Genomic DNA, 15629 nt, shown 5'->3' on the forward strand with positions numbered 1-15629 from the left:
GAGTCATTGCCATGGGGGTAGCCTTCTCTCCGTAGCACAGTAGTAATAGTGACAGTGTTTTCAGAGTAGTTTGAAGCTCATTCCACCAGCCTTTTTCAAGATTTCTCATACCCTTTGCATTAAGCTCCTTGATTTAGAGCTTGATTCTAAGCCCAACTCTCGAGCCCAAACTCAGGTGCAGCTTTCTCTCCAGCTCCTCCTCTCCTATTCTGATCAGTCCCAATATAAGAGCAAAAGCAGGCAGCTTCCTTCTCCTGGGAGAAGTTTCCTCTCATGCTGTATCTGCAGCAGCAGTGCTTTGCTCTCCCTCCAATAGGTGAAGTCAGTGCCTGGGAGATTACTCTCGGCACCCTGTGTTAATGGGTATGTAGCTGCTTTCAGACATGGATGGACCATAGCAGAACATCAGCCAGCAGAGAAATGTGCCGTGGTCTTGCTAAGAGGTGCGAAGGAGCAGCTCTTTAAATAGCGCAAATACGCTGTCCAATCCTGAGTTTTGTGAGATAAAGATGCCCAGAGGCAAAGGCTCCGGAGTATAAGAAGTATAAGGTAACAAGGCCCGTTTCTCAAAAGATACAGCTCATATAAGCTGTGCTCAGAATTACACTGGCACAGACAGCAAATGATGACACCTTGATGATATTCGTGTGTCTGGCTGCGTTTCAATTTTTAATGTTATAATTTCTCACAGCACTTGAGGCCTTAGACTACGTAGCCAGACTGTGCTGTGTTTACGGCATGTGCCTTCTGGTTTGAGAACCTGGAGTAGATTATTGTTTTGCTGTGTTCAATCCTGTGTGTTCTGCCATGTATCTCTAGAGTAATCTCCACCGAAGGTTACAGATGAAGATTACGTAGTTTATGTAGACTCATTTTTACAGCTTGCGATGGTTTGCCTCCGCGGGTTTGAGCTGCATCTCTCTCATGATGTTCTGAAAGGATCGTGCGCCCGCCAGCGATAAGAGCTCATAGCCCTGCTTTGAGACCCTCGATTCTTTGCCTCCAGGTCTCCGCGATAGCTTCGCGCGCTGTCTGTCTCGTAAATAGCAACGTAGTTAGACGAGAAATCTCGTGTATGGATCAGCAGCCACGGCGGCCAGAGCCAGGTCGGGTCTGCGAGCATGTGGGCTGTTGTCCAGGTCCAGGTTGTAGCCAATAGCGTGTGCTTTCTGGATCTGGTGTAGGAAGAAATACGGTGTGGCTATGTTAGCGTTGGGGAGAGAGCAGTAGAACTGAACTGGTTAACATGTGACGACTGGTTGTAGGTTAAAATAGTGTTTTGCACTGTTGAAAGCTACGAATGCGTTGAAGACAGGGCACCTTAAGTTATGTAAGACTCTTGGGGCGTCTAGCAGTTGTGGGTTGATCCCTGAGAAATCTTGTCATTTTCTGTTAGCGATGACATAACGTAACAACCCAACGGCAATGTGGAGGTTTCCACCAGACATTAGTTTGCGTCTGAGGTTCTGGGTAGATAAGACACAAGATTAAGGGTTGTAGAGGAGAGATAAGGCGAGATAATTGACTGGCGATATCTTCTATTTGAGTTGTGTACAAATGGTTTTCACAAATAAAAAAGGGCAGCAGGCTCGAGATGCCAAAAACAGAAAGCAGTAGATTTTTGCGGGTTCTGTGGGTCCGAAGGCAAAGAATATCATTCTGCCATTCACGGTACGGATACTGGTCAGAGAAACAAAGCTGCTCTTCCAAATGGGTGGTTCTGGCAGCTTGCAGGATGGGTTTGAAGAAGCAGCAAGAGAATAGTTGTCAGTGGGGGAAGTTGCACAGAACAGGCCTCGGGCATTAGGCCACTAGAAGCAGAAGATGCTACGATGGTTTAATTCTTGGAATTCGATGTTTTGATTTTAGCTTGAGGCATGTGCCTAAACTGGACGACTGGTTGGAGCTAACAAGCTAGTGAAATGCTTTCTCTGCTTATGTTGAAATAATTTGCATCTTGGTGTGAGGAATTCTGAAATTAATTTACAAGTCCTGCACATGAGATAGGCTTGCTGGGAATTCTTGTCACCTGGTTTGGATCGATAGCAATATCAGGGGTTGGAAGTAACCTGAGGAGGTTCATCTTTAGCCCCCAGACCGCCGCATCACCAGCCAGGGTTTTGGGTCCAAGGCCTGACCTGTAAAAACGCTCTACGTAGACTTGTGGATTTTTTTAAGGCCAGGAGATGGACCAATCTCTAAACGCCTGTGTCATGAGGTCTCCCTTAGATCAGCCAATCGAGTGGTCTTGCTTCTTGCCTCAGGAGGTATGGGTGGAGAAGGTGATAACTGGAGATGACTGCTGAGACTTCATCAGTGCAAGTGCAGACACAGTGTAGCGATCCCACAGTGAAGCTTGCGTATATTGTGCTTACAGCGCTTGCTACAAAAAGGAAACAGCAGTCTGCTGTTGTCGCGACGAGGTGTGGCAGGGACCCCCATGGCCATGCGAGTGTCTTTGGTTGTAGGTCACTTGCCCCACACAGCCTTAATATGTAGAGGTCTAGTGTTGTCTGGCGTCCGGTGCACTTGATGGTGTGCTAGCTGGAGAGGCTGCCCTGGGCCGTTCACTGCCTAAGGGTATTGGGTAAAGGGGGAGCTGTTAGATTATTTTAGGCCCCTTTATTTTGGAGTAGCTGACCAGGACAGGTCGCAAAGAGTATCCTTGGATTTTCGCTGTCTTTCTTTCAGTGGCCTTTCTTCTGTTGCCGGAGTGTCGGTGTCTCTTAGTGATCTTCTTCCTTTCAGAGGGTTGGGCTCCTCTCTCTCTGAGCGTGAGCATGAGAAGCAATCACGCCGACCCCAAGATGTTTCGTGTGCGGTGCTATTGTCTGCTTAGCAGGCATGCCACGTTGTAGCGAGCCAGTGTAAGAGCTTGGAGCATACCTTGTCAAATCAGGACTTTTCCTGGAGGTTGCGATGAGCTTGACCCTGCGTCTCCCGCCATTGGCCAGATCCTCTCTGCTGTTACCAGACTGCTTTGTGCTGCGCTGGATTGGAGGCAAGACTGTTTTTTTTAGAAGCAGTACTGTGCTGTGGTACTGATAGCTTTACGAAAATGAAGCTGCCAGCGTGGCGACGATGGGTGCGTGTATATAATGAGAATGGCCGTTAAATAATGCTAAGAACACCCAGTGTGATTTGAAAAAAAACGCACCCTCCAGAGTGTGAAACGGCCAGGAAAGACAAGACTGCAGTCGGCTATGTGAGATGACCATTTCCCTGCAGGTGCTACATTACAGGTGCAATGGAAAGAGGGGGAAAAGAGAGATGTCGGGTATGAGACCATAATTTACAAAGGAAGATCTTTATAACTGGCTCTTAACTTATTAATTGGAGAAAAGAGTAGATTCAGGGGTCTCAAACTTCATTGCACTGTGACCGTTCTGATAACAAAAATTACTTACGGTGACCCCAGAAGAAGAGGGAGCCAAACACTCAAAGTGCTGTCTTGGATGCCGAAGCTCCGTGTTTTATCCCTCACTGTGTCCTCTTTGATATGCTAGCGATTCATGAGAGCCTCGAAGAAAAGCCCATGAAGGTAGCATAATATTCTTAAACGGCCCCCAGCTCAGTAACCTGGCGCAGGCCATGTTAACCTTGAGCCCCAACTGACATCTTTAGTGGCTCCATCCACGCCTGGCTTAACCGTGTGGCTCTAATGGCGAGACTTGCTCAATGGTCATCTTCAATTTCGGATTACGTTCAGGCAAGATCCCCATGACTCAAAGATACTAAAGCCATGCTCGCCTGGCGACTCCATTAAATGTCATGAGTTGTGAAGGACTACTCGCACAGTTAGAATACTGAATGACACGCTGAGTTGCAACCAGGGAAGAAGTTTTTTTAATATATTCTAGTATCAATGTGATTTCTGTAATATAGTATATTTACAACATTTCTACTTATACTCAAGCATAGATTAATAGTGGTCGATTGCTTATCTATTCCTTACCTATTCGGTTCTCGTTGAATGGCTCGTTAAAATTTATGGGCTTTTTAGTAGATGGTATCAGTCCTACACTGTGTGTGTCAATTATTTCATGGTTCTCACCTCTTTATCAGATAAATGTGATACATACTAAGTTGAATGCACTTTTGGTTGTGTTCCGCAGGGTCATAGAGCATGAGTTCATGTGGTTGAGATAGGTAGCACTGCATGTGATGATGGGCAGGAAGAATTAAAGAAGTTCGACTTTTTCCAGCTTGAGAACAGAGAGGTATTCATGGCACAATGAACAAGGTGCCAAGGGGCGGATAAGGTGGACTTAAAGGTTGATCAGAGCTGGGTTTAGGTGTATAGTGGATGCTAAAGTGGGAAGGAGAGAGTGATGAATAGATAGACGCAACGAGACAAAACCTCAGGCTGTGTTGCATTTATTCCTCTCTTCCAGTCTTACATTTGAAAATATTCAGGTTTTCAGAGTAGCAGCCGTTGTTAAGGGAGTTAGGATGGAAAATTATCCTTTACTCTTTGGTGTTCTGCTAATACCCAGCACCACCAGGAGATTACCTAGATGATGGCATAGGTTTAGGGGACTAACAAATGTTATATCATGCCCAAGACAATAAAGCTTAATATGTGGGCTAAGCAGCACGCATTCTAAATGCAATCATAATAGAAGGGAAGTTCTTCAAACTCGACACCGCTCGCGAGATTCATTACTCGCGCTAGGTAACTCGGAACTTGACTCATGGAGTAGATAGGTTTAGTCGACACATAAAGGGCTTAGGCGACGGAAATCATACAAACGCAAACTGAGTGTTTAGTATAAGCGTCAGCATATGGTACACATAATAATTCTGCCGTGGATGGTATTATGATCTAGCTCATAATCATGGGTAGGGCCTGGAGTATGTGGCGTACAGAAGAGGGAGAGACATGGAATAGCTTCCTTTAGTGGCTGCTGTAGATCGTACAGTCAGAGATTGATAGATTGTAACAGATGGGCCGAGAAGAAGAGAACATACTCTAAAGAACAAGTACCTCTGCACATCAATGATGAATGGTCGTTAGTACTGGCACTCTAGTTAGGCATTGTCAAGGATCGTTGGTCATCACCATCTAAGTTTGTGAGGTACGATCAGTAAATTTATAAGGCCTGAGCGCTGGGAGATGGAAGTGCGTTGTGAGTGTCACTGATCCCACAAAGTAGAATATATCCATTCCTTTCTCCTCGATTGTTCTATCTACTCGCCCTACGTTCGTCACCACCTTTTCGCTTTACAACTGGAGCTTGTGCAAACACATGCTCTGTCAAAAATTGAGGATCCACCTTTTTGTAAATTCCCACGTTACAATGAATAGATTTAGTTTTATCCTTTTCTTTGCACAGCGTTGTTTGTGTTATCAGGAGAATCAGGTCAACCATTAGGATCAACTTGAAATAGTTTGCTGATAATACTTTATAAATGTATAATCTATCTCATTTTTAAATAAGAGATTCGGACTAGTTGTGTCTGTATAACACCCGGTGTTTGAATTTTTTAATAGATTCATAGATGTTGTGTCAGTTTTCGCCATTAAGTTTCAGGCTGAGTGTGTAGTGCATACCTGTGTGTTATACATATATAATTCTCTTGCGATGACTATTATGTTGTAATTTAACAAATAGGCGCTTAGGTGCAATAGGCAGGTATTTCTTTTCCGAAATATATGTCGAAAGGAATTTCGAGCTGTCACCCTGACACAAACCATACGACCCAAAAACAATAAATTTACCGGCTTATCAATAATTTTTCCCTGAAAAATATTTATGCTCGAGGTCTACTTGATAAGTGACACACACAGATGCTACTCCTGTTCTTTGAAACACTATTATGCGTTTGATACTTTCCGCGATATTGTAGTTTAGTTATTCTGATTTCATATGATAATTTGTGCATAATGGCTATAAAGCTTAACTCTTGAATCTCATTGTCTCTATCGTTAAATTGATTGCTGACCTTCGCCCTAATATCTGAAATCTCCATAATTTCCCACAACTATGAACATTTAAAAAGATAAAAATACCAAAAAAAAAAAGCTTAAAACCCACAATTTTGCACACCTGGACATTTAAGTTGGTAAACATAGGAAAAATGCTTAAAAATAAAAGTGAAAAAATAAATAAAGAATAAAAATAAACATTCAGGTTTTTTTAAACTGAATCCTGTCAAGCCTAGATATAAATCATAAATACACTGTATACTACAAACCAGTGTGTTTGCACAGAAATAAATCTAAGACAAAATTTGTATTTTCTATTAAAACAATCACTTGAGCATGGCTAACAATAATGTTTAACAAAATAGAAATTTTACTTGTACACTTAAGATATACAGTACTACAACACAAGTAGTTTCAATAGTCACCAGCATTTTAATAATATATTTTTTGCGTGCAATATATACATAATTAAACAGTTAGTAAACATATACAAGTGTAGCACAAATAAGGTAAATGAGGTATTGCTGTGGATTGTATCTATCATCATATTCACTATGCCAGTCATAACATTTGCTAGCAAGAAAAAAACTAACTGATTTTTATCAATAGCATTAATTATGCAAATACTTAGCCACTTTCTCTCTCTTTTGATAGATGTGGGCTCTGAATCATGCTTTGTATCTGTATTAGGTGGTTGTGTAAAATTCCAACAGCAAGGCACTCTAGACCCATTTACCGTAAGTTTTGTAAACACCAAAATAAGATCAGTTACTAAAAAACAGATTAAAAATGTCAGGCATTGAGCAACTATCCAGATGCAAAAAGACAGATTAGCCATCCTGCGGGACACAGGCTCCACATAAACTTGAGACATATGAAGAAATATAAAGAGTATAAAAACTGTCAGCAGAAGGAAACATATTACTTCAATCCAGTCCTTGACTAAAGTTCTCTTCTTTAACACATATAACCCCACTTGTACACTAGCCATATAGATAGCCAGATACCCATAAAGAGAGAACACTCCTTCTCTGTTAGCATTTAAAAATCCAACCCTTGTATCTTTGCCATCACTCCCATATAAAACAAACATCTTCAGATGGGTAGTGTCAAGAATAAGCTGATAAAATACAGCAAGAATCACAGCAACAATCCATGATTTGTTGGTTGGAAATAGAGTTAAAAGTAGTGATGCTGTCATTCTCACAACTGCTAAAGTGAAAAAAAAATTCCAGTGCACTCCATACTCTGAAAAGTGTTCATGATACTCTACAGCTTTAACACTGATCAGTCGTCCCAGGCCAACAAAAACTAAAGGCCAAACAGATAACAACTGTCTTGCTAGACAGGAGAATTTGGATTGCACCACACCTGTTTTTTGCCTAACTTCAGGACAAACAAGAGCATTACCAAAAATAAAAGCTCCCACTCCAAAATCCATAGCTCCTGTTCCATAGGTCTCAGTTTTAGCATACCGTCTGGGGTACTGTGGAAAATCCACTGCTAGGATGTTGATTGCAGTTAACACATTGACATAAACACGAAACACAGTTATTGATGGAATGTAGTCTGGTTCTAAGCTAGTCTTCAGGAAATCACGTATGATTTGCTTAGGAGGAATCCTGATATAATGATTTCGTCTGTTGTATATTTTATAGAATAATCCTGCACAGAAGGCCCCAATAGTTATAGGCAAAAGGGGGAGGACAGGGGACAAAATTGTACAGCCAAGCACAAAAGGAGCTACTAGCACTGTAAAGTCTAGTAGTAGATGATATTTCCTTGAACATAAAGGTCTTCCATTGTGCAGATTATACAAAATTAACAGCAAACCTCTGCAAGCTATACACAGTGGAGCTAGAATTAAACCTATTGAAATTTCCAGCAAACTCGTTCCATTTAAGTTACTGATAAAGGCTTCTTTCAGCAGCTTTTGTGACATTCGTCTTCCTATGCAAATAAAAATTTAAACCAGAATTAATTTTTGTAATGCAATAATGTTTTTCAAGTTTGTGTTTAATTTAGGCTCTGCTTCTTTTTACATATGGAAACATAAGACATTAAATAAAAATGATTTTTCATAAGTACCAACTTAATTTTAGTTACAGGTGAATTCTTTTTTGCCTCCCAAAACATATGCTTCCCATAAGAAATCATGCAATGTCATAAGAAGTGTTTTGGCCATTTTGTTGGTTTTTAATGATTCTTAAAATATCTATTAATAAAAACAAAAAATAAAAGCACCCCACCCCCCAGCCTGACACAATAACAGGCCCGCTCCTGCAAACTTTTATGTATGTGCTTAACTTGGGACTACTCACAGTAGTAAAGTTAAGCACATGTGTAAGTGTCTGCAGGATTTATGATCAAGGTTTAGGATTACAAATTTTACAGTGAGATTTTGTTATAGTGAGACATTTAGAAGCAATATTTTTAAACACAGTTTTGTTACACCAAAGGATTTTTTTCTGAAAGTTATAAATGGTAAAATATATACGTAACTAGTCTCATAGCATTTATTAATTTAGAGAATACATTTAGAGGTATTAAATATGCTGCAGTAAAAGAAAAAAAGTTGTCACTATCTATTGGACAGCTGTTTGGTGGCATGTGTGGATTAAACTAGTGGCCTTCATGGAGTTCTTAATGGAGAAGACTCCAATCCTACAAGTTACTCCACACAGGTGCAGTGATTTGCCAATACAGAACAATCTGGAAGATTGTGGCCCCAGTGTCCACATCAGAAACAACACCATCACAATTTGCACCTTTGTTTCCATTCTCAGTGAAGAAACCAAATACAATAGAAACTGACTAAAGTATCTTCTTAAGGCCCCAGTTCTGCAAGCTGTTCCATATATGCCTGTGTGGAGCAGCATTCAGAAGGACCTACATTATACTGGAGGCATATTGGTGGGAAAATTAGCATTGCTCCTGTCCATGCTTCACTTGTTTTATGGATACATACCGAACATTTCAGTTAAACTAATCCCTAATTTTTCACAAGCACTAACAATAATTTTGCATATAACGTTAAATAATAAATTCAGAAGTTTACCAGTTGATGAAGCCAGGGAAGCAGAATGATTTCAACATGCATCAACTCAAGTTAGTAGATCAAACCCAGCAAAAGTTTTTGAAAATGGATTTTAAAAAGGCATATCAAACATAATAGTTTAAATTTCCACTAATACAATTTAAAAAAAAAAGATTCAAGCAGCTTAATCAAACATATTTTAAGGGGCACTGATGTACAGTGACAGCTGTCATGCTAAAATTCTTGGAGCCTTCACATTTAGCAACCACACTCTTTCTCCTCTGTTTTCTCTTTTTTTTTAACCTAGAAAATTTCTCCAGCACAAGCCTTGTTTTCAAATGCTCTTAGAAGATGACTCCTCGGGGTTAAGAAATAACTGGAAGGGATCTCGTGAGGTCATCTAGTCCAGTCCTCTGTACTCATAGCAGGACTAAGTATTAAAATTACCAGCTTCACCTTGTCTCCCTACCTCTGTAAATACTTTTGAAACTAGATCTATCTCCATCCACGGCATATTGTAATAATTCACCATCCTTGCTCTCTTAGGCCTTATACACATTTAACTTTATTACTATGTTTACAGTGGTGATGTAGCCGTGTTGTTCCCAGGATATTAGATACAAGATAATAGCTTTTATTGGACTGACTTCTGTTGGTGAAAGAAATAAGCTTTTGAGCCATACTCAGAGCTTTTTCAGGTCTCAGAATCTTCCCCAGACCTGAAGAAGAGCTCTGTGTAAGCTCATAAGCTTGTCGCTTTCACCAACAGAAGTTGGTCCAATTAAACAGTGGCTCTCAACCTTTCCAGACTACTATATCCCTTTCAGGAGTCTGATCTATCTTGTGTACCTGCAAGTTACACCTCACTTAAAAACTACTTCCTTACAAAATCAGACAAAAATACACAAGTGTCACAGCAGACTATTACTGAAAAATTGCTTATGTTCTCATTTTTACCATACAATTATAAAATAAATCAATTGGAATATAAATACTGAACTTACATTTCAGTGTATACTGCCCTATATATTATAAACAAATCATTGTCCGTATGAAATTTTAGTTTGTACTGGCCTCCCTAGTGCTTTTTATGTAGCCAGTTGTGAAACTAGGGAAATATATAGGTGAATTGATGTACCACCCAAAAGACCTCTGCGTACCCCCAGGGGTACGCGTACCCCTGGTTGAGAACCACTACAATAAAAGATATTAACTCACACACCCTGTCTGTTTAATTTTGTGAGTAGTTCCTTTGAAATGAACTACACATGGCTGTAAAGTTAAGAAAGTGCACAAGTGTTTGCAGGATTGGGGCCTTACTTGATCTCATAATTCTTTAATTTAAACTCACAAAAATCATAACAAAGAACATTGCAAATATATAGCATACCAAGATACAGCTAAATTCAACTGATCAATCACTTCAATTTTCGTATTGGACTCCTTGCCCTCCTAGTTTGTCTGTATTTTCTCTATTTAGATTTTAAGACATTAAGGCCAGCGACCTGCTCTCTTGTCTCTCTGTAAAGTACCAGGCACAGAAATAGCACTGTATAAATAGTAGCAATAAATTATCCAAAATATTCCATTACATAACATTAAGTAAATTAAAATGAGTTCAAAGTCCGTTTTAAGCAATGGTTCCATCTAGTAGGTTCATTTGTTTACACTTTTGTCACACCTCACAAGGTATGACAGATACCAAGTAATTTTGGAAGAGCTCTAAGGCATTAGCCAGCATATGAAAAATAATAACGGTTTATTTTAATAATTTCTATAACATCTGTGACTTTAACATTTATTATGCAGGAGATTCTCACCACGAGCGTTCTCTGTGCAGAAGGGAATTTGCTTGTTAAATGAAGTTCTTCCTCCCTGTCTCTGCAATCCACCATTAGTTTCACTCTCTCTCTCGCTGCGGCTTGCTTTTACTTCCGGTGGTAGCCTGCCAAAATTCAAATCTAGGAGGTAAATGAGGACTCTGTTTCCTCCAAACATTTTCACCATTAAGGGAACCAGTCTGGTTTACTTCGTTGCCTGATTCAACACACAGTGGGCTAATAAACCTCTTCTCTACTTAGTAAAGAGCTGGCACCACGAAATACAAATGGGGGAGGAACCACACCTTACATTTTAGTCCTCTAAAAGACAATACCTGATTATTTGCCACTACATAAAATGTTTTTGATTAGGGAGTGTGCAGGTGTGGAATATCTCTCTACCATCCCTTTTCATGTGCAACCCAAATATTTACCACTTTTCCACTCTTTTCTTCCAGAAATTTCTTCCAATCCAATCTAGGCGTTTATTGATCTACATCATGAGGATTTTCTGCTGCTTAATTATTTAAATATTATAAAATATTTTAAGATCCTGGGATGCAAGATATTCAGTAGAAATGCAAAGCATTGTTATTAAAAGACCCATTCCTAATTTTCCCTTTAAATGTCCCTTTTATACTTTCCAAATGTTGGGAGGGAAGGTAGAGAATATGAGAGTTGCCTAAATCCCCATATGCTTGTAAATACAAAGAGATGCAATTTACTTGCCTTTTTAGGGCCAAATGTCACCCTCTAATATGTACTTTCAATTTCCATTGAAGTCACCTTTCCTTAACGTCAATGGGAATTGCAGATGAGTATACATCAGTGGAATTGGCAGTTACTGTTTTGGTAAATTGATATACGATTATTACAAATGACTTCTAAAACAATGTTTTCACAAAATATTGGAACATTTCATTTTGGAGGAGACACTTAGGTAGAAAACTACTCTAGTACCTCCCCATTCCCAATTTTTGTTCTGCACTGAGCTTTTTAACACTTTAATTTCCTGCAAAACAGAAGAATGGAATACAGGCCTGATGCTCAAAAAAACAAAACAAACAAACAAAAAACCCCAGGATTGCTGTGCAGTTTAAAATGGGTGGAAATTTTTCTTCCGAGTTCTCATCCCCTATAATTTCCTGCTGTTTGACACACCTAAGTTCTAAGTCTTGCTATTGGCTGCCCATGAACATTTTGGTCCTTGGGTCCATCTATCCCCCATCAGTGACCCCCAAAAGCCATCCAGAGTAGGTGTTGTTGTCTTATATAAGCATAACATTTAAAACAACTTTTCCCCTCCCCCTGAGTGTTTATGGAATAAGAGGGTTGAGGGTTTGATGCTGAAATTATCATTTAGTTGTTTGAGCTTTATTGTTGACATATGATGTTTCATGTGGTCTAGGCATTAGATTTTATGTGAGAAATGTTTGTTTTTAATTATTTTGAAGTTGTGAGAGTTAAAGATAAGCACTTAAAGTATCAGAGGGTTAGCCATGTTAATCTGGATCTGTAAAAAGCAACGAAGAGTCCTGTGGCACTTTATAGACTAACAGAAGTATTGGAGCATAAGCTTTTGTGGATGAATACCCACTTTGTGCGTCTGACAAAATCGGTCTTCACCCACGAAAGCTTATGCTCCAATACTTCTGTTAATCTGTAAGGTGCCACAGGACTCTTTGTCACTTAAAAATACTTGCATTTTTAGTTCTGAATGATAAATTACTGTCAATAGTTAGGGTCCTGATCCTGCAAAGCCACATGCAACTTCATGCATGTGACAAGCCTACTGAAGAAAATGGGACCGCTCACATGCCTAGAGGCAAGCATATACTTTAAGTCTTTGCAGACGTGGGAAATGACATTTTAAATATGGTAGTTCTTGAAAGCAAAGCTATGGAAAAGGTTATAAAAATTACTTAGCACTTCTAGGGGGCACTGTTGACTATCAAGGCACTTTGCAAATATTAATGAATTAAGACTCTCGAATGATCCTTTTCTGGGACAGTGATCACCATTTTACAGATACAGAAACTGAGGCAAAGTGAAGCCCCACTGCCACTTCCCTGTGTAACCAAAACACCCACATGCCCTTTCCAGTAGCTTATGTACACGACCGATGCAGGCACACACAAGTTTGAGAGGAGGAAGTGGGAGAAAATGTTGCTAACATCTCTGTATTAGGGGCTGCATTTAAAGATTCAGGACAACAGCTCTGGGTTTGCTATGCAGACCCATCAGCCCCTACTCCAGAGATCGATGCCAGCAATGTTCCCACCCCCTTCCTCCTGCCTTTAAACACGCGGAGGGAGGGAAGGAGGGAGAGTGCTGTAACCAGAGACACGTGTGTTCTTGGCGCCACGTGCTTCTAGCCGCTGTTGAATCAGGCTGGGCAGGCAAGGCCAAGACTTTCGCATTCTTCTTTCCAGAGTCGCGCTGGGAGCTGTCTGCGGGCGGGGTGGCGCCCGGCCAGGGCGTGGGACCGTGCTCTTCTCCTGATTCAAACTGCAGCCTCCGCCCCTGCTCCTTCAGCTCCTCCTTCCTTGGCGAGGTCGGCTCCGGGAGCAGCTTTCTCCTTCCCGGCTGCCTGGGTGATTGCAGTCTCATGCCCGCGCCCTGTGGAACGGGTGAGTCCTAATTTGGGGATATTTATTTTATTCCCGCTGTTCTCCCCCTCCCCCCATTTAACGTCTGCGGCGCTCTCCCACGTCCCACCCTCTCCCCTGTTTAACATCTGATCTCCTTCTCCCCCATCCCTTATCTCTAATGATCGGAGCGTTTGGGTCAAATTCTCTCCCCCAGCTGCACAAACTCACCCTTATTCCCTCCACTTCACGCATTCTGAGATTAGGAAGAGATTGGTGAAGTGTGAGGGATGGGTGATATAGCCATATACTTTAAACTTTTCTGCCATAGGCCTTTCTAGAGGTGTAGAGCTTTCTGTTTCAGCCCAATCCACAGAATTAACCACTCACTGACTGTATTTAAAAACAGCTTGCAACTTCAGAAGGTCTTTGGGGTGCCCTTGAAAGTCTGAAGATCATATTTAAAATAAGCAATAATAACTTAAACTAAAAATAAGGTTTTACTATAAAGCATCCAGGATACATTTGTAGATTAGATAAGTGTTGCAAATAGTCTGTTTTATGCACTACAGAAATATATCTTTATAGAGACACTATAGAAATGGAGTTTCCTTCATAAATGTCTTTTGGTAGCACATCTGGATTAGAGGGGGTTGTCTGTTTATTTTACATGTCCTTTTGCTTATGGAAGGTTAACACTAAACTAGATGCTAGCAAAGCCCATTCTATAATGCCTAGACTGCAAAGAGATAACTTCAGTCAAGGTTAAAATGTGTGTGTGTGTGTGTGTGTGTGTGTGTGTGTGTGTGTGTGTGTGTGTGTTTTGAATATAAACATAATCAGGGAGAACTTTAAATAAAACCTATTTCGGAGATTAATTGAAGGCAGAAAACAAGTAACTTTAAACACAATGCAGAGGATGATGAAGACACTCTCCCCTTTTTTAAAATCACTTGCTAATCGATTTCAGAATAGCAGCCGTGTTAGTCTATATCCGCAAAAAGAACAGGAGTACTTGTGGCACCTTACAGACTAACAAATTTCTTATGCGTTCGATGAAGTGGGCTGTAGCCCATGAAAGCTTATGCTCAAATAAATTTGTTAGTCTCTAAGGTGCCACAAGTACTCCTGTTGTTTTTGCTAATAGATGTCTTCATGTAGTCAGGAAAAGCTATTGCTTTGTTGGTCTGCTTGGATGGAACTATAGTCTAATAGGTAAAATATGGGATTGGGAGTCAGATCTGGACTCTATTTTTGGTTCTGTCACAGATTTGCTGTGTGACCTTGGGCAGTTTGTTTGATATCTGTAAACTGAAGCTGTTCTCTCCTGCCCTGTTTCAACAGCTTGTAAGATTTAAATCAGTAGTTTGTAAAACACTTACATATTTTAATATTGGAAGGAGGTAGAGAAGTGCAGAGTGGAGTAAACAGTTACATGCATAACTGTTAATAACATGTTGCTCTCTAGCTCTTTCAAGTTAAGGATCAGTGTTGTGTTAAACAAGCCTTATCTTTAAACACCACTTACATGAAACTAAAACCACAGCAGTTCACCCATCTAGGATGTGTGGTAGGAGAGATACAGTTATTGAAGCCTAGACAATCAATCTTTTTTCATTGCTAGAATAAAAACAAGAAAGGTTAAGCCCTATCTTTTTGCTTACTTTGATTGAAGTAAATCGGAACACTCCGTTTGATTTCAGTGGAAGCAGAATAAAGCCAGTAATGAGCAAGTATGTCTTGTTTTTACTGTAGGATGTAATTTTCAAGAGTCGCACCCTATCCAGAAATGCTCTGACATCACTGATGCTATCACTCACTTTTCCTATCAGATGTAACCGCAGGAATGAAGATAAACAAAATGTATTTTGATATTGAGGACTGTACAGTATGCTTACCTGCCCTTAATCCAAGAGAAACCAAGTAACTGATTTTGCAATAAATAAATGTACACACAACTTTTTCCCAAAGAAGCTTTATTTCATTTTTTTTTTTATCTTCAGTGAATACAAAGAGAATTAGAAGAGATGCACATAATAAATGTACTCAGCTAGGTCATGAACCTACTTCCACTCAAGTAAACAGCAAAGATCCTATTTTCAGTGGTAGTAGAATTGAATTTGTTGACCCTGAATTCCTAGGCCAGCTCCACAAAGGCATTGAGGGGCCTAACTCCTATTTGAATCAGTGGAAGCTAGATATCTAGATACATTTTGAGGATCTGGGCCAAAATGACTTATGCTTTTGAATTGGGT

The 15629-nt window shown here is 40.2% G+C and overlaps 2 protein-coding genes across 2 annotated transcripts in view; one reads left to right on the plus strand and one right to left on the minus strand.

The window, feature by feature from the left end:
- Positions 1–6276: 6276 nt before the first annotated feature.
- Positions 6277–10928, minus strand: PIGW (phosphatidylinositol glycan anchor biosynthesis class W). Its single transcript, XM_032779339.2, has 2 exons — positions 10787–10928; positions 6277–7879 (listed from the first exon to the last, which is right to left on the minus strand). Exon 2 carries the CDS (start codon positions 7869–7871, stop codon positions 6351–6353), a length of 1521 nt encoding a protein of 506 aa, XP_032635230.1. The 5' UTR covers positions 7872–7879; positions 10787–10928; the 3' UTR covers positions 6277–6350.
- A 2290-nt stretch (positions 10929–13218) lies between these two features.
- Positions 13219–15629, plus strand: part of MYO19 (myosin XIX) — a 29913-nt gene continuing 27502 nt past the window's right edge. Inside the window, exon 1 of the mRNA XM_032779332.2 lies at positions 13219–13416. The gene's annotated coding sequence lies outside the window, so the exon portion shown is untranslated. The remainder of the gene's footprint in view (positions 13417–15629) is intronic.

Source organism: Chelonoidis abingdonii, chromosome 20, assembly GCF_003597395.2.
Source record: "Chelonoidis abingdonii isolate Lonesome George chromosome 20, CheloAbing_2.0, whole genome shotgun sequence".
NCBI lineage: Eukaryota > Metazoa > Chordata > Testudines > Testudinidae > Chelonoidis > Chelonoidis abingdonii.